General features: G+C 44.6%; 1 protein-coding gene across 1 annotated transcript; it reads left to right on the plus strand.

Moving 5' to 3' along the window:
* The first annotated feature begins 18,033 nt into the window (after nt 1–18,033).
* On the plus strand, nt 18,034–18,984 carry LOC106899736 (nuclear factor interleukin-3-regulated protein). The gene has a single exon (XM_014961631.1). The coding sequence runs from the start codon at nt 18,034–18,036 to the stop codon at nt 18,931–18,933; it is 900 nt and encodes a 299-aa protein (XP_014817117.1). The 3' UTR covers nt 18,934–18,984.
* Nucleotides 18,985–27,177: the final 8,193 nt, after the last annotated feature.

Below are 27,177 nucleotides of genomic sequence, written 5' to 3' on the forward strand. Positions count from 1 at the left end.
GAATACCAAGATAATGTAGTTTCTATATATTGATACATCTTTATGTGACGTCAGTTAACCAAGAAGTAAATCTCTGTTGTACGATCCTGGGGGGGGGGGGGAAAAAACCAAAAAAAAAAAAAAAAGGGGGCAAAAAAAGCATCCTCACTGACCCACTGACATGTTTCTTAGTGCAGGGCTGTGGCAAGTGGGCGTGTGGTGAGGCATCATTCAGCAGAAGAGGAGCTCATTGTCCCCCTCTCGCCTGGCCTGGGTGGCTCTTGGGTGAGGAGCCGACATCGGATGACTCCGGGTGCCGTAAGGTGAGTCCTGGCAAAGTGGGTGCCAGGGAGGTCACAGCTTTGGGGCTTTTCCAGGTGGTGTGGGGCAAAGAAGGCAGAGATACTCTACCAGAAAGCCATTGCTTGTCCCTAGACACCTGCTAGCTTTCCTGAAAAGTGAATGACTTTTGGCATGAAAATTCCTGGCTTTTTATATTTTTCATCTTTTTTTCTTTCTTTTTTTCATGTTTTTATTTATCTTTTTTATTATTAAATCTCTTTCCTTTTTTACTCTTTTAAAATATTTTTATTTTTCCATCTTTTTTTACCCTTTTCCATAATTTTTACCTTCTTCCATCTTTTTAATCTTTTTTCTTTTTCCTTTTCTATATTTTCTTTTTTCCTCGTCATCTTTTCTCTTCTTTTTTCACTTTTCTCTTACCTCTGTCCCTTTTTTCCTTTTTTCTTTTTCCTCCTTTCTTCCTTCCTTTCTCTCTCTATCCCCTATGTGTTATCTTTATGCTTCCCCCATCTGTCCCTGAATGTATCTCTTTCTCAAAATTTCTGACATTCAGAATTCCTCCCTGCAGTACTTGCCAACACACTGACACCGGTGTGCGCACACACATGGATGCACAAGCAGTCACCATCCTGCAATGCCTGGTATCTTCCTCACTGATTTCTCTTCCCATCCTCAGGGGGAATGATGGAGGTGGTTACATTTGTAGATTTTGTTGTTGTGCTTCTACTGTGTTTGCCTAGTTGTCCAGGTTGTACATTTTTGTTGCCTCTCCTCTGTGCTTGTTTTGGTTCAATCTCCTCTTCACATCAGAAACACCAGTGTTCATGCACTTGGACGTACCTGGCTGAGGGACTAAGGAAGAATTTATTTGCTGCGTTGGGCAGATTTTTGATATTTCTAGAGCATCACCTGGTGTCTATGGCAGCCAGCACAGCAGGAAAGCTTGATAATAACATAGTGAATGTAAGGTGATGGGTCTGCAGCCCGAAGGAGCTGCACCATCTCCTTGGAAGAGCCGCAGTGGAAAGGTGGCTTCCTTGGGGAGGACCTTCTGCTGGCAGTTCCCACCCTGGCAGAAGGACCCACCTCTCAGTGGATGGAGCCCTTTGCGTGTCTCTGCACAAAGCTCCGCTTGCAGAGATTACGAGGCCAGGAAAAGCAGTTGGCCTTAGTGGTACCAGTGGTTAGTATGGAGCGGATGGTTGCCCGGGCCAAGAACAGCTCCTGTCACGGAGATCCCTCTACGGTATAGGCGTTTGCTCAATTTTGTTTTAATGTCTGAAAACTGCTGTGAATTTCCTACACTAGTGAGCTTGAACTGAAAGCACAAACCATTTTGTTCCAGCTGGTCTGTATGTGCTTGAAAATGGAAATTTGTTAAAATATTATTAACACCCTGCAGGACTGTTTCTTCCTATCATTGCTCGGCTTGTAATGTGGTTTCTTCAGTACACAAAGCTTCTGGGGACAAGCCTTTTCCTCTCTTGCTTTGAAAAACCTTTTGCATCTTATTTCAAAAGCGGGGAGGGGTTGTTGTAATTTCCCCCTCTCCCTCTCAGACTTCCCCTTCTGTAGCAAGTTTGAGAGAAACAGAAAGAAAATTATTCTGAAGGCACGCAGGATTTATATAAAGGCAGGAGATATGTATTTAATACACCCGGAGGAAGGTTTAAAATTATGGTGTGTTTTTTCTGAAGCTTGTGGTGAAATAGTTCTCATTTTTAATTTTAAAGCTGACAACTGCCGTGAAATGATGCGAAGAGAAGGTGTATTTAATTCCCCTTTTTCTGCCCAAGGTTCGCTGTCCTTCTTTTGCTTCAGCAAAATAGTGAATTTTGCAGTGACGAAAATAACACATTAAATATTTTAATTATATTAATTGAGGGGAGTGATAAACGTCACAGTTGTGAACATAGAGAGGTCACAAAGCTCCACCTCAGAGTCAGTTTTTGGTGTCAGAAGGACTTTAAAGCACCACAGGAATCTGCAGCCAGGGCTGAACGCTACTGCATGGTCTGTAAGCACAAAACCAAAGGCTGTGCCTCGAAGCCACTTTTCCTACTGGCTTCCAGTGAACTCCAAAATACAGCATTTCCTCCGCTGTGGGCAAAACTATCCCCAGAGAGTTTCTCATTAGTGTTGTTATCATTAATTAAAATGTAGGAGAATTGGGAATGTGCTGTCGATTGGCCTTGAGAGTTACTCCTGAAAAGCGGTCCTGCTGCCTTGGATTAACTGATGCCCCCAGGCACCCTGTGCATCCCTCACCACTCAGAAATCATGGTATATTCAACTATTTCAGGTCGCTGTGGGAGCAATGGCCTTTTCTTTGCTCTTTGTCTAATGTTAAACCCAATATTCTTTGTGTACTTCGTAACCGTCACAACTAATATGCAGTAGAGGAAACTCTATAGAGAAAAGCTGGTACGCAAAAGAAAATGAAACTGCCATCCTGAATTCTGTGGAATTAAGCAAATTTCCCCTTCTACATAGGTGTCAAGATTGTAGATATAAAATGCAAGTTAATGAAACTTGCATTTTGTGTACATTAGTTGAAAAAGCTACTGAGGCTCATATGACAGAGATGAGTATCTGTCTGGATGTTGCAAATCTGCCAAACCTCAATCTGCTGTTCATAATCACTTGGTTATTTAAATAAGCAATATAAAATGCAGTTCCAGCTACAGAACCTTGTTATTGCCAGCAGACAGATAGTAACCGTAAACTAACATCAAACACATGCTAAGAAAATCATTCTGAAGAATCTTAATGAACGTATCTGAAAAGTTATGTCATTGTATAAATAAATGAAGACTGTGGGAGGAACTTTCACATTCACTGACTTTCAGTCCCAATGGCGTGTGCTTACATAGCTGAGAAATGAAAAGATGAGGTTTTTTTCCTTAAAAGTCAAATTTGCAGAATCTCCTTAGATTTAGGCATTTAGCAGGGTCCTTGGATGAGGTTCACAAAAAGATTTAAAAGCACCAGCTCTGCCTTTTTCTAATTTTCTGTAATAGTTTCTGCTGTTTGCTGTCCATTCCAGTTCCCAGCCACCCAGCCCTTGTACCTGATGCTCCAGCTCAGCTTTGTTCCCATTTCCCTCTGGGATTTCTTGCGTCGTAAGACAGTTCACATTTTCAACTCACCAGAGTTAGAGGGCTCATTAATTTTCACTGCACACAGCTCTAAATAGTTTTAGAAAATAGGTTGTAGGTACCTGAAACCGGCACAGCTATAATGCCACATACCCCTTACGTTCTTTGTAGATTTTGCTCCTGAATTTCACAGGTTATTTTGGGGAATGGGAGTGAGATTGTTTCATTTGCTTTTACAAGTTGTACTTTTTGTTATGACATATTTTAGGCAACAAATTGGTTGAGCAGAAGCAACCAGTTCATAGGGCTTACTCTTTACTTAAACAAATTTAAATTAACATTACAGGTATGATAAAGCACACCCATATGTTTGACAGTGTATTAAGAAATACAAATACAGAAAAGGAAATCAGCCCTTGGATATTTTTAGACCTCAAAGATGACAACTGAGTGATATTTTTTTTTCTTTTTTTTTCAAGAGACTAACATAACATGTATGATAAAGCGCATCCACATGTTTTATAGTGTATTAAGAAATACAAATACAGAAAAGGAAATCAGCCCTTGGATATTTTTAGACCTCAAAGATGACAACTGAGTGATATTTTTTTTTCTTTTTTTTTCAAGAGACTACATTCAAGCACCAACCCTGAAACTGTTTTTCTAAGAATTTCACTGGCAAATTATTTTGACTGAAAAAACACAGCAGCTGTTTCTAGGAAGACTCAAAATGCTTCTAAACATCTTCTTCAAATTTAGTAAGGAAAATGTCCTTTCAAAAAGGCATTTTCATGCTGAAAGTGATGAATTTCTTATTCTTATTTCTTTGATTCAGCCATTGCAGGAGCTCTCGGAGGGCATTCCAACATGAGCTGCGCTTTGCACCTGCAGAGGGAACTCAGGTATATAAATAGAGAGAGAATTGTCCCACAGACAGTATAATGAGATCAAAACTGCAACTTCAGAGAGAGAAACACAATTTTGTATATTTTTTTTTTTACATTCCCAAAAAACCTGTCTCTTCTGCTCTGTGTAGCTAATACCTACAAAACTGAGTTTGGATGTGGGCAGCAGATTTGCTTCTCCAATCGAACGATAATGATGATGTCCGAGGGCAGGTTTTGCGCCCCACATGCAAGATCTAGTGTATTGTGAGTACATGGATCTGAGCAGTATAAAATGTGGAATTCCAGTTCGCTGCATTCTTTCTAGTGGGGTGGGGGAGAATGAAGCTTTGAGTGATGGACGCCGGTCTTGTCGTGTTGGTGTAGCTGAAACATTCAATAGCCACTCTCCAAAATTACTTTATATATGAGGTGTGGACATTTCGAACAAGATGATTGTTTTTAAATCTCTTCTGTGTCTAATCGTGAAAATAAATAGTAGCCAGCATTGCTTTTGATTTAAAGAGCGTGACAGTAGATAACTATTCTGTTGATTAAAAAAAACCTCTGAGAAGGATATTTCTCAGGTCCTCCCAGACCAAGAAGCGATCACTGAGAGCCCACCTGAAGGTTGGAACCTCCTGTTTCTACATGCAACAAATGCCCTTACTGTATCATACAGAATACAACACTTCCAATTTTTTAAATATCTTGGTATGGTAAATTTTTACCACTCTAAATTTGAACTTTGCTGTTCTGTGGCTTATGACAGGCTGAATTTCTAGGGGATATTCAAAGATTTGTTGGGAGAAGGAAAGCGCTGCTCGGAAGTGTATTCCATGCCCATTATCCCATATCTGGCATCTCTGCTTATGAGAAATAATTATTGAGATAATTAACTGTAGGATGACTTCTGGGCCAGTATCAGTGGAATAGTCTGCAGACATGAGGCAGTATTTCAGAAAAGACTAATGGCTGTGGACTCTGACATTTCTGATTGCCAAAGCTAACAGGCTTCATTGAAAAAGATCAATCTTTAATTTCAGGCGTCCTTTAAGATGTCTCAGAACTGCAGTCCTTTAATAAAGAGGCTCTAAATCCTGAACTATTTTAAGAAAACACTCCACTCCTAACTTTGAAAGGTGTCTTCTTTGTAGCATATTTTTAAAAGCTAAATTCAAGTGATGTTGAGTGTTAACATGTGAAGAACTTTTGGGTTGGGTTTGGTTTGTTTGTGGGATTGTTTTGTTGTTGTTGTTGAAGGGAAGCTTTCTGTTTGTCTTGTTTTTGAGAAGGCTCAATGTTACATTTTTAATCCTCTACATCCACAAGAGCTGAACACATTTTTCTTTAATTGAAAGCCAAGTCCTTGCCTAATGAGGTAACTTCATCTGGCAAAGGCTTTCAGGAAAATGGCAGATATTAGGAAAGTCTTGTTAAGCTTTGGGATTTTTTGGCTGAGACACCGCGAAACGTCTGCCCACCTGCAAGGAACGACCCAAGGACCCGGACTCATCCTTGTGATTCCTTCCCTGACTTTTTCCCTAAAACACAAACCCCTGGAGCACGATACAGATTTTGCTGTTCAGCCTTTCTCACTCCTTGTAATTTGTCTCGCAGCTTCCCCTGGCTGCACTGTTGTTCTCTGCTTCCTGGCTGGGTTCTTGTGTCGTGTTGGGTTGAGGAGACGTGTGATCTCACTGTGCTACCATGTCAATGTGGCCGCGGCAACTGGGGGAGTCAAGTGTCCCTTGAGTTTCAGTCTTTGGGGAGTCGAGGACTGGTCCCGTGTTCCTGGGGATCTCTGAGGTCTAAGAGCAGGGGAAAACGCTTTGGTGAGTAATCTGACGTGTCTGGCTGAAATCTGTGCCAAGGTCATAGCTCCCTCCTGTTTCAAACCTGTGCAATGGGTCAGATAAGATGCAAATAGCGGCAGAAAGTCAGATAAGATGCAGGTAATAACAGAATTTGGCTTTGTGTTTGGAGAAGGGAAAGCATCTTCATTTTCTTGTGGAGTCAAGCAGTTTAGGCAGAAATTCCCACTGCTTCCTTTTAGTGCAAGTGTAATGTGAATATTAATGTTGCAAAGAATAACCCCAGGGATGAAAGAGAGAATTCATTTTCTTTTGCTGGTTTCTGTAAAAACTATTATATTCCGGCTGCTGAATTTTGCTGCTTTGGCAGAAATCTGGAATGAGATGTAGAGCATTAGTGGAGGCACTCCAGGTTTGACTCTTGTGTAGTTTCGGACAAAACCCAAGTCCTAATTTAGAGCCTTATCTTTTTTTCTGATGATTTAAAAAGGAAACTGCAGCATCAGTTTGAATCTGGAAAAAAATATTTCTAGGACTGGGACCATGTGAATTTATATAAGTGTTTCACTTTAGTTTCTCAGAAGTAAGTATTTTGAATCTGATAAAGCACTCATAAGCACCCTGTTGCTTTGGGCACAAACTCAATGGTTTGGGACAGAAATTAGGAGTTTCATCTTTAGTCCAAATGGGTTGTCAGTAGTTCTGTGTACTATAGAAACTCAGGCAGAAGTGGCTGCTGCGTGACTCTGCCTTGCAAAATCTTCAAAAGTTTCCTTTATTTCCTGTGATAGTGGAGCGAAAGGGAAACCTCTGACAGAAAAGTCTTGATATTAACAATTAATGAATGAGAGATGTGATCACGCTCTGCAGCAGGTGCCCTTTGCACAGGCGTGTGAGTGGAGGTGGAAGAGGCCTTGCAGCCTTCAAGACAAACCAATAGCAATGGCTTACTCCATTTAAAAAGAAAAAGGAAAGCTTTTAGAAAGCATCGGATCCTTTGACAGGACTTCTGCAAAAGCACACAAGGATGGGAGTCTTCCTGCCAGAAATTAATGAGAAAGGCACCAGGCACAGAATTTTGTGGCCCTTGATCTGTTCCACTCATCTGCTAAATATTTCTGTATATCTTAGTGTGAATTTCTATTCATGCTATTTCTGTTTCTATTTTGTGATCATCAGTTTCTTGTTCTGAAACAGGAGGGTAAGCAATGAGATGGGTTTTATTTAGGCTCTTCAAAACCTTCTGTGAACAGGATGCTCTGATCCGTCCTACATTCTGGAAGTGCTTGTGCTGGAGCCAGGAGCTGGAAGAGACTGGGAGAAAGAGTGGGAGAGGTTGGCTTTGGTTTGTCTAATTAAAGGAAATAATTTCTGTGGGCTGGAATCCGGATGGTTAGCGAAACCCCATGGGGCTCTACTGTGTGTGTGTCACCATCAGTGACAAGTTGAGGGCCTCATTCAGTTTTCTAAATAAGGAATAATTTGCAACTGCTGGTGTAAGTGACCGCACAACGAGCAGGAGAATGGGGAGTGAAGCAGGTCCTGGAGGGTTCACTGGCGGAACAAAATATGGTTGAGTGTTTTGAAACAGATACGAGAAAAGATTAAGAAAGGAATCTGGAATATCAGATATAGGAGAAGGCTGTCTTCCTGCTGACTGATGTTTGTTGGGGAATGGATTTTGAAAACGGAGGGAGGGTGGACCTTGTTTTTATCAGGATTTGTTCTGCTTTTCCTCTTAAAGTATTGGTACCAACTTTGCGACACTGGTATCTTTGCAGCTTCTGCAGAGCAGAGGATTTTGTCATTTGCAAATGATTCCACTCCATTCTTAAAATAGGGATTTTGTGTGCCCTCAAGACCTACTAACCACAGGTGATTGCGTCTAGGAAACATTAGAAATGAGTTTAGTTTTTTCCTGCTGGTTGTTGACTTCTAATTCCCAAGACAGAAAGCCACCGGTTTGCTAATGTCAGTGGCAATCCTGCTTAAGCCAGCGTTTCTGGCTTTGTCTCAGAAAAACCTGTTAGGCTCTGCTTAGTTTCAAACACATGCTTTGGTGTCATTGATTTCATGACCTGCAGTGACTTTCTTGAGCTACGGAGAGGAAGGGACTTACCTTTGGGTCTAGCCCGCCTCTCACTTCTTCCTCATGATGAGGCATCACCGTAACATCTGGGGTAACCTTCAGATAATTATGAGATTTATCTTTGTGATTTGATCTTCACTTTAAAAAAAAAAAACCCAAAAACCTATTGTGACAGCAGTTTTTGTCAGATTCAGTATGAACCAGATGGAATTTTCCATCCCTCTGGGTAGGCAGAGGTGGAGAGCGGATGCAGGGCTGTAGGTACCGCAGCGCGTACGAGCATCCATCCGCTGCTTCAGCCGGAGCCAGACGTGTGAGTTCCTGGGCTTGTTCTCCTCCATCAGTCATGTGAGTGATGATCTACTCCTGAGTTACACCAAGGTAAATACTAGATACAGCCACACCTGGTTGTGTGCTGGCTCCTTTTAGCACAGCAGGCCAAAAGCTGCCTCTTAAAATATCCACGTGCAAGAATTAACAGCTTCATACTTGTCACGCTGCTGCGTAGCGTAATGGTTTTATGTGTTATTTGCTGCTTTTCTATAAATGATGTGACACAGACCTGATATGGTATGGTCTGGTCCTGCAAATTTGTGCACTATGTTTGTGCTTAAGTGCTCTCAGAAAGCCAGCTTAAGCGGTAAATATAGTATGATCATGGTAACACTGCCAAATTGAACTTGTTGGCATTAGTGGGGGAATTCCAGTTTGTCTCAGCACCACTGCATCCAAATGAAATAGCTCCGATACCTCTGTGCTCCCCTGCTTTGTGCAGTGAAGAAATGGCAAGGGGAAAAAGAATAATTCAGTTATTCGTGCTTTATATATTCCTGGAGCAGGGTCCTCCAAGAAGGTGCTGAAACTGAAGGAACAAGACAACTAAAAATGTTTGTAAAATACTCAGTAGTATTCAGAGTTTTTTAAGACATAATAAGCTTTCCAAGGAAAGTTTTAGTTGTTTTAAAAAAAAAAAAATCAGCAAAAATGATATGAAAATACTAAGATCTTAATAGTTTTGCGTTTTCAGCTGAAACACTTGACTTTCCGATTCCAGTATTTCAGAATTCAGCTAAACTATCCTTCTCAAGCATAATCTGCTGAAAAGTTAATGCTTTTGACCCAGACTATGAAATAAAGCAGGGGAGGAAAGAGAATTTCTTTAAAGTTCCCAGAGAAAAAAAAAAGAGAAAAAAAAAAAAAAAAAGAATTTATGAAGTATCTTCCATTGAGCCATGGTGTGACAGGGTGAGCTTTCTTGGTCATAGAGGGAAGCCACACTGAGCAGACACCGCGAAGGCTTCGTTATTCAGCAGCAGCACAGGCTGAGGCATTGCAGACCAAGAAATGCAAAACTCCTTCACTTGCAAAGAATCATTAGTAACTTCAGGGTTTTAAGGGTTTGGCAGCACGTTTCCAGTTTTACGGTCAGCTGTAGACCCACAGTGAAATGTAGAGGTCAGTTTGCTCCAAATAACTACCTGAGCTGGTTTTGAGGCTGGTTACCATGAACGATGCAGCCTCAGCGGTGTGGGCTTTGACCACGAGGACTGAGGAATCAAGGAAGGTCTTCTGCAGCTCACAAGCTGTGACACCCAGCAGTTCTGCTGCAGGTGGTTTGGTAATTTTGGGGAGGTTCACACGGTTTGAACTCTCATACCTCAAGGCCAAAAGACAAAACTAATTCTACCGAGCCCCTAACAAATAACCTGCTGTGATTAAGCTGCGGAGACAGTGATTTAGCATCTTTGAGCCTAAAATTTTAGTACAACTGCAAGTTCAATGTATCCTCCAGACTCTGAATATGCAAAGAAAAACTTGATTTTCAGAAGTTGGGCATCTGTGGTTGTGGCCAGGTTTCAAAAGTGATCCACTGCAGAGAATCCTTGTGGGTTCTTGGAGTCTGATCTTCAAACAAGTGCCCAAATGAGCGCAGAGCTTCAGGGGAAGGCAGACTTTTTTGAAAACATGACCCGATGGTGAAAATGCTTGATTTTGAAAATGTGTCTGTAAAGGCACTGCAGTACATTGAGAGACCTGCATCAAGATTTGGTGCTTTGAGTCAACAAGTCTTTGTGTGTTTTCAAAATAGATGTACAGAGAAATTGTGACTTTGGCTTACTGTAGCTGTTTCTGACTCAGTTTTGCTTAGAATTCAAGTTTAAAGCTTCACCAGTAATAGCGATTCTTCCATCAGTAGCAGCCGCAGAAGCAGTTGTCCTGGAGTTCAGGCAAAGAGGTCCTTAGGGGCTGCTCTGGTTTCTCCTTTTCTGCCTGCTTTAATCAATAGACCGTGCTATTTCCTGTTGAGATATCAAAAATGAGTAATACCTGTTCCTCAATAGCACCTGTTAATCACTGCTTTAGCATCTATGCGAAATACTCAGGAATATGAGTGAGTAGAATGATGTCCTTTTATCTTAAATAGGCCAGTAAGCTTCAAGAGTGTTGTAAGATACAACCAAACCACAGATATGTATTTTTTTTCTTATTACTAAAGTGAAGAAGCAGCAGCGAGGATCAAAACTTATTTACTTTGGTGCTTGCAAGTGCAGTGTTCCTGGTAGAAGTTTTCAGAGTTTCTGTTGAAAATCATGCCGTGCTCACTGGGGCCTGTTTATTACCTCATTTTATTAGCATAAATTCTGAATAACTCCTTTGGGTTAGATACTGATGTACTAGAGTGGCTTGAGATTAACAGGTGAGTTCTGATTTAGTTTAGGATGATATAATTTAAGAGGGAAAAAATTGGCAGTTATCAAGCTCCTTTATATTAGCGTAAAGCCATGCTGGCTTGGCTCAGACTTTGTGCTTATCTAAACTCCTTAAATCATAGATTCTGTTCCCGGTGTAATTAAGGTGGGTAAACTCCAGTGGTGTTTCCATGGATTGGCTCTTACGTGGATGGGTGCTGAATCAAGTGCCATAAGGAAGCTGGGAATCCAAGTTTGATCCAAAAATTGCTTGTAGAGTAGTTAATCTCATAATGGAATGACGTGTTTTATGAAAAATAATTGGAAGATTTCTTCCCTTTGTTTGTTTAAAGTTACCCTGCAAATCAAGTGTAGAGTATGTGATGAAATCTGCGTGACAGATGGCGTGGTTTTAGGCAGTCCTGCAAAGAGCAGGGAGTTGGACTCGATAATCCTTTTGGGTCCCTTCCAACTTGAGATATGTGTTTCCATGGATTGGCTCTTACGTGGATGGGTGCTGAATCAAGTGCCATAAGGAAGCTGGGAATCCAAGTTTGATCCAAAAATTGCTTGTAGAGTAGTTAATCTCATAATGGAATGACGTGTTTTATGAAAAATAATTGGAAGATTTCTTCCCTTTGTTTGTTTAAAGTTACCCTGCAAATCAAGTGTAGAGTATGTGATGAAATCTGCGTGACAGATGGCGTGGTTTTAGGCAGTCCTGCAAAGAGCAGGGAGTTGGACTCGATAATCCTTTTGGGTCCCTTCCAACTTGAGATATTCTATGATTCTGTGTCCCCAGGAATACTGCAGCAAATCAACTATTTTTTGCTTCAGAAGTTAAAAAAAAAAAAAGAAGTCTCTAACACAGGGAAGATATGCCAAGTCACTTTATGCATTTTATATTACATTGATTTTTCCAATTTGATTTAAATATATGTAGATTTATGCTTGGGCTTTCATTCTTGTGGTTTTAGTTAAGAATACTTCTCTCAGCTCTGTTTTCAAATGAGACTTCACACTCAAAAACATTCTTGGTGATTGTAGATATGAATTTGTGATATAAATAGGGGGGAATAAACAGACATGTGAAGAGATAAGAAAGAGATTGCAATTTATAGAAACGTCATTCGTACTGAGAGGCAGTAAAATTGAGATTCATACATTAAAAATTAGTAAATTGAGAAGAATTATATATAGATATTCATCGTATTAAAATGACTGAATTTTGTATGGAATCCACTTCATCCTCTCTTCTAAACCAAAGAGAGGTAAGACCCGTAACTATGGTTCAGTTTTACAGTATCTATAACCCACTTGCTGGAAATTTATTTAATGCTAAAATTCACACAGTATTTTAGGACATAAGAATGGTCAGACTGAGTCAGGTTAGTGATCCACCAGGCCTGAGCTTTGATCTAATATTTTTTGTGAATCCCTTTTTTACTTTCGATGACTACATTATCCTGAGGCAACGAATTCCAAATTTTAATTTTATGTTGTATGAAGATATCTTTCCTTTTGCTTCTTTGAAATCCACTGTCTGAAAATTCCAGCACGTCTTCTTTATTCTTGAGAAATAATGAGTTAGCATTTTCCATAAGCTGTTCTGACTCTAGGGCTGGTTGGGTTGCCCTTTGCGGGATCTATTCTATTTTTACTACATCTTTTGGAAAAAGAATAATCTGAGGGTTGAGGGCTTGATTTATGATCACAGAAAAGTGAGATTCACCCGCTGTCTTATGAGGCAGTGTGTTTTGATTAAAGAAAAGTGTTTATCGTCGCGTAGATCTGCAGCGAATCAGTTCCTATTAGATATAAGTTTTTCCTGGAGGGCTTTGTACAACCTGCTGGAAAGTACAATTCATCAGAGTCTGATCTGCTGCTTGGGGTGGAGATAAGAGAAAAAAAGGAGAGATAGGTCTGAAGCAAATCTCTGAAGCCTGAGCCCTAATGTGGTCTTCTGTTAGGGGAAGGAAAGCGTTTTTACCAGAAATGAGGATCTTTCAACCAGGTAGACGGAGTGTGTTTACAAAAACCTCAATACAACATCTCATTTTCACAGAGGTCTAAATGGTTTGGCGTCAGCATTAAACTGGGGCATTAAACATATAGCCCTTCCCAGCTGATCAGATGCATTGTAGAAGTGGTAAGGATAGTTTTTATTGCATATCTTCATGTATTTAACAGTCTTTACATAAAAACATGGCTTGCTTTCTGCCTGCTCAGAAAGGTAAGGCGCTGGAAAAGTTCAAAGATTGCTCTGTGTAGAGAAGAAGGGCTTTGGAAAGATGCTCTGACTGAACAGAACTGGCAGCTTTAGTGCAAATCAGAGGTGAAAAATAAAGGAACATCATAATTTGGTGCTTTCTCTTCTGTTCGGGATGCAGATAATACAGAAGATGGCTGATGTATGAAAAATAATTTGGTGCTTTCTCTTCTGTTCAGGATGCAGATAATACAGAAGATGGCTGATGTTTTGGCAAAACATTAGTAATTTTCATGTACATTTGTAGCCACAGGAACAACAGATGCCAATGCACCTTAGGAAATATAGGTTGCATAATGCACTTAACCAATACGGCTCTACTGATGTTACTAATATTAATGTTTCCACTCGTCCTTGTGGGTAGGAGCTGTGTGTCACCTTGTGCACTTGATTGCAAAAGTCTGCACTCGTGAAGAGTCCCAAGGCAAATGACTTGTGGGTACATGTGCGACTTTGTGGGCTGCAGATATAAATAACAGGTAGAGCTTAGACTCTGTGGGCTAAAACTTGATGCTTTCACAAATTGTCCCAGCTGAATCTTCATTCCTTGCCCTTAAAAGGCCGGATCCTGCCTCCGGTAAGAACTTTCACTGCTTCCCACTTCACACCCAACCTCCTTCCAAACCTTCCCCACCTCCAAAAGACTCTGCCCTCCTTCTGCTTTGACTCCTGCCTTTTCTCCTGGACTCAGCCCTCGCTTCTCACTTGGAGTCTGAAGGAAATTCCCACCTTGGCACGATGGATTAGAGTGTGAGGGATCAAACGAATGTGGGGAAGGTTAAACAAACCTGCCAAAATGAGTTCGCTGGAAAAAAGAGTTGAGGTTCTTTCTTTCTTCTTTGTTCTGTCTCATGAATGCCTACCTTGGGTCCCTTTTATTTCCCGTTCTTCGTGGCTCTGTTGGACAGTGAATGGTGGTTACAAGAATCTTAAAAATTCTTCTAGGGTCTCCTTATGACAAGCACCAGGAGCAAGAGAAGGACAGGGAGAGAGCAAAGTGCTTTGCCCAATGTGGGTGATGAGTTTACACAGTGAAAAAGCCACCGGTTGATCTTTGACTCATTCATCAAAGCAGTCACGTCAAATACTAAGCTGAAAAATTCCTGGTAAGTGATTAAGCCCTGAAACAATAGCATATTTCTGCCTCTTGACGCTGTCAGAAACCACAGGTACGCTCACTGAAATTCTCCCTTTGATGCTTAGAGATCAGAAGTAATTTTGATCGAAAGCTGGAGGAATTACCCCAAACATATTCGTGCTAAAGGACATTCTTTGTTTTGGTCTTTAGTTACTCTCAGAACCTTTGCATACTTTTTGAGATCTCAAAGACTTATGGCTAAATTGAAGTAAATGCATTTCAAATGTATTTAATTACAAAATCACACTGATTTGGACAGAGTTTCATGGAACTTGTCCCAATTTAAATAAGAATAAAACTCTGGTCACAGTGAGCACACTTGGATGGCAAATAGATGTGGATTTGTCTGTTTTGCCTTGTGCAGATATCCCAATTGATGACAACCTGCCACTAGTGAGGGTCTCTATTTCTGTAAAAATAAATAGCTGATATTTTATCTGCAAGCAGCAGAATATTGAAGCAAATAGCTCCTACAGAAGATTGGTGTTTCTAGGCTCAGTGCTCACATTGCTGCTGTACGATGTGTAACTGTGTGTACGATGGAACTCCTTTAGATACCTTCACACGTTGTTTGATTCTCAAAATCCTCTAGTGATCTTTTATGCCTCATTTGTTGGGTTCTAGCTTGAGACACCTTGAAAAGGGATCTGATTTTCTGAAAGAGCTATGCAAGAAAACAAGGAGAGTACTTTACTTCTAAAACTTTGTCCTCTTTATGATTTATAAGTTGGATTCTTAAGAAATCACCAGTCACTCTTGGAAAACTAGACCATTCAAATGTGGTGTTTTACATGAAACTTGGAAAGTGAAGAACACTGGAAATTCTCAAAACTTCTAGATACAAATTACAACTGGACAATGTTTAGGAATTGGTTTTTTTTTCCACAGATGTATGAGCTCTTTTGATTAGTGTTGGTGTGAACGCTCATGAAGAGCAACTGAAATATGGTCCTTCATCATGTCCTTCATTTAACTGATGACCTTCTGTGTTCAGAGGGACATACAGTCCCTGCAAAAGTGATCTCCTGAATGATTTTCAATTATGTCTTCCCCTTTTGCTTGGAGATGGCTATGAGTCACCAAGAAAAGAGTAATTCATGTCACTCATGCAATAAATTGATTTAGCAAGAATGTTGGCTATTAGTCATGCTGATTATTAGCTGTGTTGATTTTCGGAAAGGCCACATGCCAGATTTTCCCAAGCTCACAGCGCATGACTGCACCAGTGCATACGGTTCAGGCTTTCTAAGGGACTTTGACTTCTCACTTCACCTGTAGTTCTGAATATTTCCATTTAATTTGATTCCTAAATAGCTGTTTGAAATCCAAAAATTCTCAAATGGAATGTTTCTGGCTAGAAACTGAATAACGCTTGGCTTTCATTTGTCATGTTGAGTTTATTGTCCTCTGAGTTTGGGCAATTTTCAGCCTGAAATATTTTTTTCTTGGGGAAGGGATGATGGGGGGACAGGCACACATTTCCAGCTGAAAATGTCAGCCAGCCCTCCTCCCCGCAACGCTCTGACCAGCCCTGCCAGGAACCTTGGTGATGTCCCCATGACTCAGAAAAGCACTTTGCAATTACATAAAGAGGTACTTTTATTATTCTAACTATCTGGTGACCCGTGAGCTCATTGCAGTGCTGGTACAGCGTGCTGCACCCACCAGGTAGCGTGGAGGGCACCTTGACCATGTTTTGTGTGTTGGTCTTTGTGGGTCCCAACAGTCACATAGGCATGAGGCTAAAATGAAGGGCTTCACGCAAGGGCTGTGGACATGTGACATGGCAAATACCAAAGCTTCAGTGCATTAGTTGCTAATCAAAGTGAAACAATTACGCCCTTCTTTACCATTTTAGGGTAATCCTGTAGAGGTGGTGGCTCATCAGGCTCCGTGCTGGCTGGTCCCTCTGGGGCCATCCCTTAGATGGGACGTAGCTTTTGAGCAGTCTGGCAGTGGAGTATTTCTGACCAGGATCCTTTCTCTGCTCCTTCCCTATCTATCCTGTAGAGCTGTCATCACAAGCTGGCTCCTCTTGACTCTACAAAATAGTTTCTCAAAACTGAAGTTAGGCTCACAAGATGTTTCTTCTCAGCAGACCTAAGGTGCCTCCAAGGTCTAAATCGGAATTAGTCACTGTGGGCTTTCTTACAGTCAATCAACAGCACTCCAGGGAGCTCAGTTGTTTAAATATAAGTGACTACTTCAGGGTAAGATATCTGCCATGCTAAGCTCCCTCACTAGGGCTCTGTGAAGTACAGAGGGTGTCTGAGGTGAGCACATGCAGGTGCCTTCTTCTAGACAGTTGACCAGCACGGTCCCTGTCAGATTGCCCAGAGGAAGATTGCTCTTCCTGGAAGATTGGTATGTTACAGAAAGCTTGTAGCTTAGATGGATCTGGATAGTGATAGATCTGGAGTGTGATCTCTTACTAATTTAATTCACAACTTAGACTGTATCATTGGTCTTCTCTGCTTCTTCCTGTAGTCAGGGATGTACTGTGGTCATTGTCTCCAGGTGGCCAGTTCTCTGGAGGGGTGATCTGGCTTTCCTGGAAGATTGGTGTGTTCCAGAAGGCTTGTAGCTTAGATGGGGATGTCTGGAGTGTGATCTTTTACTCATTTAATTCACAACTTAGACTGTATCGTTGGTCTTCTCTGCTGGCTTCTTCCTGTAGTCAGGAATGTGCTGTGGTCATTGTCTCCAGGTGGCCAGTTCTGTGCCAGCCCTTGGTGCCAGGCTGCTGCTCAGCGCCTGCCAGGCACATACTTGCAGGCTCCTAGATGGCATTTTTATGGTGTTCATCCACATTTGCTTACAGACCTTTCAAAATCACAAACTTCATCAAATCCAGCTTTCCAGGCTGGTACCAGAGGTTTTTTGGGAAAACTGAGGACTGAGTACACCTTAGCTGCTAACTAAGCTATGTGACTGAGGTAAATCACTTCTTCTCCCTGTGCCTGCCTTATCTGTAAAACAGGGGCAATGAGACTAATTTCCTCTGTGCAGCAGTTTGAGATTACTGGGAGATAAGTAGTGTGTGAGAGCAATTTTTATCACCCTGGCTGAAGTTCGTTAGGCAAAGTGTTTGTGATTTTTCACTGAATTGGCAAAATGCTCTGCTCAGTCATACACGTATTTTTGGTACCCTTTGGTGGACTTTGCAGCCACCGGTGAGATGCGAGTGCTGGGAAAACTGAGGACTGGGTAGACCTTAGCTGCTAAGTAAGGTATGTGACTGAGGTAAATCACTTCTTCTCCCTGTGCCTGCCTTATCTGTAAAACAGGGGCAATGAGACTAATTTCCTCTGTGCAGCAGTTTGAGATTACTGGGAGATAAGTAGTGTGTGAGAGCAATTTTTATCACCCTGGCTGAAGTTCGTTAGGCAAAGTGTTTGTGATTTTTCACTGAATTGGCAAAATGCTCTGCTCAGTCATACACCTATTTTTGGTACCCTTTGGTGGACTTTGCAGCCACCGGTGAGATGCGAGTGCTTTGATGTGCTACTGGTATTTTGAAAATGGGGCTCCAAAATGACTGCAACTGAGATAAAACAACCATGTTTAGATGCAGTGCTGAGGGACATGGTGTAGGGGATGACTTTGTAGAGTAGGGGAGATGGTTGGACTCGATGATCCCAAGGGTCTCTTCCAACCTAGATGATTCTATGTGGGTATATTAATTAATCCATTGGTAATAATCAATAGCACCTTTGGTGGTAATAGTTTTATGTTTAATTCTGGCAGAACCCCGGCTGCATTCACCACCATGGAAAACTTCATGGCGCCGCTGGGCGCTGTCGGTGACCTGGCGTTTCAGCAGAGCAAGGCCAAGCTTCTCCACCGCAAGGTGAGTGGTCCCTCGCGGCGCAAGAGGGAGTTCATGCCGGATGAGAAGAAGGACACCATGTACTGGGAGAAGAGGCGCAAGAACAACGAGGCGGCCAAGCGCTCGCGGGAGAAGAGGCGCCTCAACGACTTCGCCATGGAGAGCCAGCTGGCTGCCCTCAGCGAGGAGAACGCCATCCTCAGGACAGAGCTGCTGTCCCTCAAGCTGCGCTTCGGGCTCATCAGCCCAGACACGAGCACCTACCAGGGTCACTCCCTGCAAGACTTTCTGGGAGTTTTTTTCAGAGGCCACAGGGCGGCCTCACCGCTCCTGGAGGCTGAACCCTTTGCTGGGGAGTCCTGCTTCTTCACAACCAAGAGCTTTGTGCCGAAGGTGCTGGAGCCAGCTGATTTTTCCTGCAAAACTTTTGGCCCATCCAGAAACTACCTCAGCTGTGACTCAAAACCAGCTCCCATGGACACACCTGGCCTTCAGCAGCCAAAGAGGCTTGATGCAGGCTTCAGATCCACAGTTTGTTCTCCATTCCTCAATTACCACTGCCTGGACAAACATGCTTTCCATTTGCCTTTGTCAGGCAGTCCCTGCTTCTTGTGCCCTTCCCCCTGTCCAGCTGAGGTGAGCAAAGAAAACACCACAACTGTCTCAGATGAAGATGATGAGCAGCAAGTGCCCAAAACTTCTCCTTTACCCCCATGCAGCCTGCCCTGCCCTTCAGAAGATCATTTGAAGGGCCGAAGCTACGCTGCGCTACCTCACAAGCTTCGCATTAAGACCAAAGCCCTCAGCAGCTTGGAGGAATGTGGCCTGGAGTCCCACTGAGAGAGCAGAGGAACGGCCCGCTGTGGGGCCAGCACAAGACCTTCCAAAGACATGAAGGGTTTGGAAGGAGGGTGGGGGGGAGAAATATGTCTTATACTTCAAAGAGGGAAGTCATTTTCTCTGCTTTGCATAAATGATAAGGGAGTTTGTAGGGCTGGGCTGCACCACTACAACAGCTGGCCACGGTGTTCGTCTTGCTGGGTGAGACCTGCCAGACCCAGCGGTCGCAGGGTGAGTAACTCTGAATTTCACCTGGCTGCTCTGCTCATAAAAACAAGCTAAAATTTGAGGTGTGAAGGAAGCAAAGGCAGGAAGAGGCTGAGGGAGTGGAGGGGGTGGCCACACCATGTAACACAACGACAGCTGCTTGGGGTGACAGCCATTTTAATTACCTTTGCTTCATCATCGCCTTCATCCTCACGAATGTGCCTGAAGTCTGTATTGCTCGACATGGGACTCTGTTGATGGAAACAGTTTGAGACCCCTCAGCTGTCTGAAGCGATAAAAAGGTGGTGGATTTACACAAAATGAGAGCAGAACCTAGTCCATTATATTCCCAGTTTATCATAGTTTATCTACAGAGAGAATGAACTCTTTCTCTTTGATAAGACACAGTGTGGTCCAGAAGATAGTTTCATCACTCTTGCAATGATTATTTTGGAGGACTAAATATTTTGTTTTTACTGAAATGCAAAACATATTTTAGTTTTACTTCATTCCTTTTAAGTAAGGCATTTTCAAAAATGGGATTTCTCTATTTGGCAATTGCCTTTATCAAACATTCTCTCACCTTTAGCTGAGTTGGCTGACCCAGTTCCTTTTTTTGGAAATGAATTGCTTATGAAATAAAAAAATAAACAAAAAAAAAAGACAATTAACTGGGTAAAAAGCATTTAACATTTTGGATTTTTTTTATATGATTTTTAAGTTATTTTACCAGCTTTAAATGCAAGTGAGCAACTCAGTTAACATCTGACTGCTTAGATTAATCAAGGTAAATCCTGGCTGGACTCACATTGGATGTGCTCATCGATTATTTCTGTTTACCAGACTGTGCAAACTGGAGAGACTGAACTGGAGACCTTGCGCTTATGGTTTCTCTTGAGTTTCAGTGCCTGGTGTATTTGCAGTGCTCAGAATTAATAGAGGAACATAAAACTGTAGCCCTTTGGGTCCCTGCTCTCACAGAGAGTGCAGCACCTCTGGAAGAACTGCAGATATGGAACAGAATGGGCTGAACTTTGCAAAACCAGTATAGGCCACGTTGCTCCTTCAGAGATCTCCTGGCCGTGGAGGCTCTGATTTCCATCCCTCTGTGAAGGAGGGAGGACATTTCAAAGCGTACGGTGCCCAGGGCAGGGAGAGAGATGTCCCAGTATGTTCTGCAGGTGGGTCCCCCGTACAGATACAATGCTACTGGCTCGCTCCCCTCCCAAGGCTTCACCCGTGTCAGCTGGGCTGCAGGAGATACTTCCCCCCAGAGGGATTTGTATGGTGAGATGTGTTGGGAAGCTTCAGCAAAGCTTCATTGTTGGAAACCTGCTTTCAGGCTGGGCAAGCTCTTACTTAGTTCTCACATGGTGCTTCTCCATCCCCAAGCATTCAAGGAGTATCCGTGCTAAAGCATCATCTCCACGGTGGTTTTAGCTGTTCCTGGTGACAGGGATTTCCATCCCGTGTCCCAAGAGACCGCTCTGTTCCAGATCTCCTGACTCTTTTTTATTTTATCTAATGTATTTGGGTTCACCCCTTTCCCCTTTTTAAAGCATTTAGCTCCCTTTTACAGCCTTTTGCTCCCTTTTACCCATGCCCATGCTGCATACACTGTATGTATTCTTTGGGATATCTGCTTGGACGCTTTCCCTGTCCATCCTGCCTTCCAACTGCTCAGCCTTTGGGCGAGCTGTGCTGCAGTCACAGCAGTGAGTGGGTGTGATGCAGCTGGAGAACTTCAGCCCAGCCCAGAACGTAGGTCAGGGCTTAGTACAAGGCAAGAGGCACCTTGAGCTATGGCTACGTCGAGGTGAAATCCAGCTGAGCCTCAGTGAGCAGCAGCCTCCCGGAGGCCTCTAAAGCCTATTTTATGCTGTTCCTCAGTCGCTGCAGTTTACAAGCCAAAGACAGTATCCAGCGATGTGTTCCAGGTATTCCTGGAGCTTCTTGTCCTCAGTTCTCATTTCAGGTTTTGCCTTTTTTCCTAAGGAAAGGCTGCCGTTCTGATGTTTCTCTGTCTGTCAGCCCTAAACTTTTTTTTTTTGACATCTTGGACAAATAGAGCCCAATCTGATGGAAGAAGACAGATCTCAAAGGGAATAAGCAACTTCCTATTGTTCTCTTCTGCCCCAACTATACATTTTCATGGAATCTGCCATGTCCCTACTGATAGAAAAACTGCATTGCCTGCTCAGCCCTGCTGGAAACCAGAGGTGATGGTGAGAACTGAACCTCCTGGTCCCTGGGGATCTCTGCTTCACCAGTTCTCCTGATCACAGGAGTGCCCTCTTCCTTTTCATCTTACGCAGTTCTCACTAAAATATCAGGCTCTGGAGAACAAGGACAATTGTCAAGAGTATTTTTCTAGAAAACATTTTAAAGCCAATAAAGAAATGCACCAATAATAAGACTGTAAAAGGACGACCGATGCTCCCTGTTGTGGGATGTAATCCCTCAAGTCGGTTTGGAAAGAGTGGGGTCATCTGAACTGTGGAGAGGTATCAACATGTGCCTAATAAAACTGTTTCCAGAAGCTGCAAAAGGTGTATTTGCCTGTCTGTTGGGACTGTATCCGCACCGAACTTCCCTCCTTGGGAGCAGCCAGCCTGATAAATATATCCTGGGGAGACGAGTCCTGCTCAGCAGGAGCACAGTAGCTGAGATGAAAGGTTTTAAGGAGGCTGTGGGGTACATGCTTCTCTGATTCCTCTGTCCATAAATGTGTTTTTTCCCCTCTTTCTCTCTCTGTGTGCTCTCAGCGGGACCCTCCGTTCTCCATCGCGGAGTCTTCTTGCAGCTACCCCACCACGGGGGGCTGGTGTCGTGGGGCCCACAGCTCATAGTGATGCCCCACGAGGGTCAGCCCCGCTGCCAGCCCCTCTCTGGCCCCTGCCTGCTGCCACCAGTGCAGAGAAACGGGCCGAGCTTCACGCTCGCAGCTGCGGAGGCAGGAGCCCCCCGGGGCTGCAGCAGCGCGAGGCGGGCAGCTCTCCTCTCCTCTCCTCACCCTGGCATGAAGGGAAACCAGAGCGCTGCAACCGCTCTTCAGGTGTGAAACTTGACACAGCGATGCTTTCAGATTAAAAGAAACCACAAGCGGTTCGATTTCCTGTCCTATTCCCCATGTCCTCTTTTGCCCTCCGAACAGGTAGGGACAGCCCAGAGCGAGAGGGGCAGCTTAGAAATTATTTCGCTAGAAGAAATTGGCACCCACCCCTGCCCCTGCACCTCCTGGACCAGCTTTTCTCATGGTGCAGGGCCCTTTTCTGGCTCCACGTGCCTGCAGCCCTTTTTGGGACGCAGCAACGGCTGTGAGCGAGCGCTGCGGTGTGCGGGCAGAGCTGTGGGGAGGTCAGCTCCCCCTGCCCTGGAGGATTTTTATGATTTTATTAATACTTTCATTGAAGCAGTGTAGTTCCTTCTAAACTCAGAAATCTCTTTATCTCTCTCCCTCCTCTCCTTGGATGGAGAGGAGAGGGAGAGCATCTGTCACTCATTTCGGTGGCCAATCCAGCCCAGGACCTCAGCAGATGGGTTGGGGGCTCAGAGAGGAGAGGGAGAGCATCTGTCATTCCGGCCCAGGACCTCAGCAGATGGGTTGGGGGCTCGCAGGGAGGGATGTAGCCCCCAGGACCTGCCTTTCCTCCCAGCCCCGCTGCTCGAGGCCTGGGGTGAGACAAACCTGAGAGGTTTAAACCTGCAGGTGGCCAAAGGTGGCCTTTTTTGGGGAGCAGGCAGGGTTCATCTGAAGAGGATGGAGAAATGAGTAATGCTTCCTGTTTGTTGTGACCCCGCCGTGGCCCAAACCGAGGGCCAGATCTGGATCTGGGGTTCGCAGCAGCGTGAGCTGCCTGGCCCCTGCACAGGGAGCAGAAGGGGGAGCAGGAAAGGGTGTGAAGTGACCAGCCCTGGCCCCACACCTGGTTCATCTCACATCTTCTTACACCCCCTTCACCACTGTTCCTCTTGCTCCAGGTTTTGCTCTTCCTCCCCTCCGGGGCTGCTTGCCTGCACGGGATGGAGATGGGGAGGGTGTTTCCCCTCCCTCCACCCTTGCACTTCTCCTTTGCTGCCTCATCCTAGAGAGTTTCCTACCAATACCCCAATACCCCAGGGAGATCCACCCCTCTCTATTAATTATCCCATCCCCAAGTTGCACATTTAATAACATCTTCAACTAAGAGCCGTTATTGCACTAATTGTTTCAGATGCTGGCAGCTGCAGGGCTTGTCTGGAATGGACCTGTCTTATTTCTGCTCCTGCAGAGGCTTAGAAGTCAATTCAGTCTTTGTCCCAAAGTAATCTCAGGTAGTTTTCAAGCTGCTTAATTACTGGGGTGAGTGCTGCATAGGAAAAAAACTGTGTGTGTGTCCTAAGAGGGGGAGGAGAGGAAGATACTTCTTGCCTGTATCTCTTTGAAAAACTGGTCTGGTATTTTTTTGTCTGTCTACCAGAAGGGAAAGTTCAAAAGCAACAGCCTGATTCAGTCCCAAGTGGCACTGATGATTGTGCTGTTGATTCAACCTGTGGTTAAACATGTAAACCAATGTCACAGGTTTAATACCATCTTTATTTGCGCTGGCAAATCCATGCCTGTGTTTGTCAGTACCACTTAATGATGTTTCCTCTTAGGGCAGAGGTGAAGTTCAGAAATTACATAGGGCAGCACATTTGAAGGCAGAAGGTGTTAAATCTGGTTCCGCACTGTGCGCTTCCACCATTTTGCAGCTTCCTTGGGCAGAGATATTTTATTTATAAAATCAAAAATGTAGTTTTTCTCGCTGTGAGGGCTCACAGGAGAATGCCCCCCTGCCTGTGGCTGCTCACCCCACACCTCAGCGCCCAAGGGTTTTCTCATCAGGTGCAACTGGCAACTTTTTGGGGCAGGAATAGGGGTGAGATGTGGGGCTTCTCCTTTGGTTCCTGCATCCGTGACTGAGCCTGGGAGCATCACCCAGAGCAGTGCAGGAGCTGAGCCCAGCTCTGTCCCAGCTCTGTCTTCTCCTTCCCCGGGGTCAGGAACGAGACTGTGGTCCCAACATGGACCTTCTCCGGCAAGAAAGTCCAAGCACGTGGCCAGCTCGGACTCCCACGAAGCACAGCCACCACTAAGACTTTCATTTGAAAGCACAACCCGTGGAGGAAGAAGCGGTGTGTAAATATCAGCCTTTTGAATCATAGAATCATAGAATTGCCCAGGCAGGAAGGGACCTCCAAAGGCCATCTAGTCCCACCCCCCCGCAGTCAGCAGGGACACCCCCAACTAGACCAGGTTGCCCAGGGCCTCGTCGAGCCTCTCCTTGAATATCTCCAGGGAAGGGGCCTCAACCACCTCCCTGGGCAACCTGTTCCAGTGCTCCACCACCCTCACAGTGAAGAACCCTCTCCTCATCTCCAGTCTAAATCTGTTCCCCTCCAGCTTGAAGCCATTGCCCCTCGTCCTGTCACTGCAGCCCTTTCTAAACAGGCTCTCCCCAGCCTTCCTGTAGCTCCCTTCAGGTACTGGAAGGCTGCTATTAGGTCTCCCCGGAGCCTCCTCTTCTCCAGGCTGAACAACCCCAGCTCCCTCAGCCTGTCCTCGTAGCAGAGGTGCTCCATCCCCCTGATCATCCTTGTGGCCCTCCTCTGGACCCTCTCCATCAGGTCCATGTCCTTCTTATATTGAGGGCTCCAGACCTGCACACAATACTCCAGGTGAGGTCTCACCAGAGCAGAGGAAAGGGGCAGAATCCCCTCTCTGGACCTGCTGGCATTTGCACAGGAGCTGGTGGTTTCAGCACTTCCCCAGGAAACGATAGACTTTGCTTCGATTCCCTTCTCCAGCTGCAGGGAATCAAAACTGCTTCCCAAGAGATGGGAAACTGCCTGGGTGGGCAGGGGGAGCACAGTGGGGCATAGTCCCCTCCGCTGGGACCAGCATGGTCCCACAGCCAGGAATTTGGGGTGCTGAGGGGGAGGCTGGAACGGGAGAGGAGAGGGAGCCAGGGATGGTGGCGTTCCCTGCCTTGCAGCGGAGGGGGAGCGCGTTGCAGCATTTCAGCATTTCATGACACTTCTTTCACGTTCAGAGCTTAAGGCTTTTGTCAGCCCCAAGTGAGTCTGGCTTTCTGATTCCTTCCTTTATTTCAGTGTGTATTTTTAAAGCAGGCTTTCCCCCTCTGCACACTTCGCAATCGATGCATTTTCCTCAAATTAGAAAATACGGCCATTTTGCGATAAAATTTTCAGGTGACAATTTTGTTTCCATTTTTGTAACGGAAAGTGCTCAAAAGCCCCAAGCAGATTCCAGGAAATACAGTTTGGGTTTTAATTTGAGAGGTGCCATGATGGCATCTGCTTTCTGGTCAAGCCGTTTAGCATGTGGTTGAGAAAAAGCGGGGAATAGCAAAATGAAAGAGGTGCTGGCATTATAAGGTTATTCAGGCCAGCAGGAGCTGGAAATGACTGTGACGAGTTGAGGAAGATCTCACCATGCTCAAAGACTGCAGGACAAGATGCCGGGGCAATTCAATGATGATAAAGATAAATTAATGCACAAAGGAGGAAGCCATGACCATAGTAAATGACTTAGGAACCCTAAATAAGAGCCAGCCCTCTCCCAGGCTGCTCCACTGTCCTGCCGAGCTCCTGTCTCCATCCATTTGCTGTCCTGCTCCTCCTGCCTGGGAGAAGAGGCAGCGGAGAGAGGACAATGAAAGCAAGAGAGATGTGGACCAGCTCTGGTATGGAGCCTGGAATTCTGAGCTGGGAAGAGAGGGACATGCCACAGGTATCTAAATACACATCATGGGAGACTGGCAGGTCAAGGGAGGTGGAGGGAGGTCATCCTCCCTCTCTGCTCTGCCCCATCTGGAGCACTGGGACCAGTTCTGGGCTCCCCAGTTCAGGAAGGACAGGGAACTGCTGGAGAGGGGACAGTAGAGGCTACAAAGACGATGAGGGGCCTGGAGCATCTCTGTTACGTGGAAAGGCTGAGGGACTTGGGTCTTTTTGGTCTGGAGAAGAGATCCTCTGGCTTTGGAGACAAGGGACAAAACTGGATGGAGCTGAAGCCTGATGCCTCTGCATCCCTGTGCCTTGGAAAAGAAAACCTCTCTGCTGCCAGACACTGCACACTCCGAAAATCCCCAACAAGTCTCAGACATGTCAGGCACTATTTTTCACACCTTCATAGTGCTACGCAGAGAGATGACTACAGAGTCTTCATTTAAGACCATGAGTTAATTATGACCTTTAGCTTAGGCTAAGGAGCAAAACTGAATCATTGCTGATGTAGGAAGTTAGTGATGCCTCCTGGAAATCCATGCTGCGTTCAGAGCACCCCACGGCCTGACACACTCCATAGCCCCTGAATATATCTGTAAGGGCAATGCCATTTCAAAAATCTATTTTAAATTTAATCTGGGCTATATTTCCATCGTTATAAAATAATTCAAAGGGAAATTTCCAAACCATACATAATTAGCAGTATTAATCATCTGTGAAGTGAACTGCTCTCTGCATTGCATCGTGTCTCCTCCTCACGTAGGAGACCAGACTCTGCCATGGGAGCTCAGACTCAAGCTGAATTCCCCCATTCCCATCCTACAGGATTCTTCTAATTTAATCAGAAATCCCAGGTGACCTTGGCTGTGTCAGCGCCTGCATCTCCAGCTTGTGCAGGTATAGAATCATAGACTCATAGAATCACAGACTGCTTTGGGTTGGAAGGGACCTCAAAGCCCCGCCAGTGCCACCCCCTGCCCTGGGCAGGGACACCTCCCACCACACCAGGTTGCTCCAAGCCCCCTCCAACCTGCCCTTGAACCCCTCCAGGGATGGGGCAGCCACAGCTTCTCTGGCCAACCTGGGCCAGGCTCTCCCCACCCTCACACCAAACAAGTTCTTCCCCACAGCTCAGCTCCATCTCCCCTCTTGCAGGGTCCAACCCTTCCCCCTCCTCCGAGGGCTCCCCTCCCTCATCCAGAGTCCCTCCCCAGCTTTCCTGGAGCCCCCCTTCTTTAGGGACTGGAAGGGGCTCCAAGGTCTCCC

The sequence above is a fragment of the Calidris pugnax genome, unplaced genomic scaffold (genome assembly GCF_001431845.1).
Source record: "Calidris pugnax isolate Ruff unplaced genomic scaffold, ASM143184v1 scaffold431, whole genome shotgun sequence".
NCBI classification, from domain to species: Eukaryota; Metazoa; Chordata; class Aves; order Charadriiformes; family Scolopacidae; genus Calidris; species Calidris pugnax.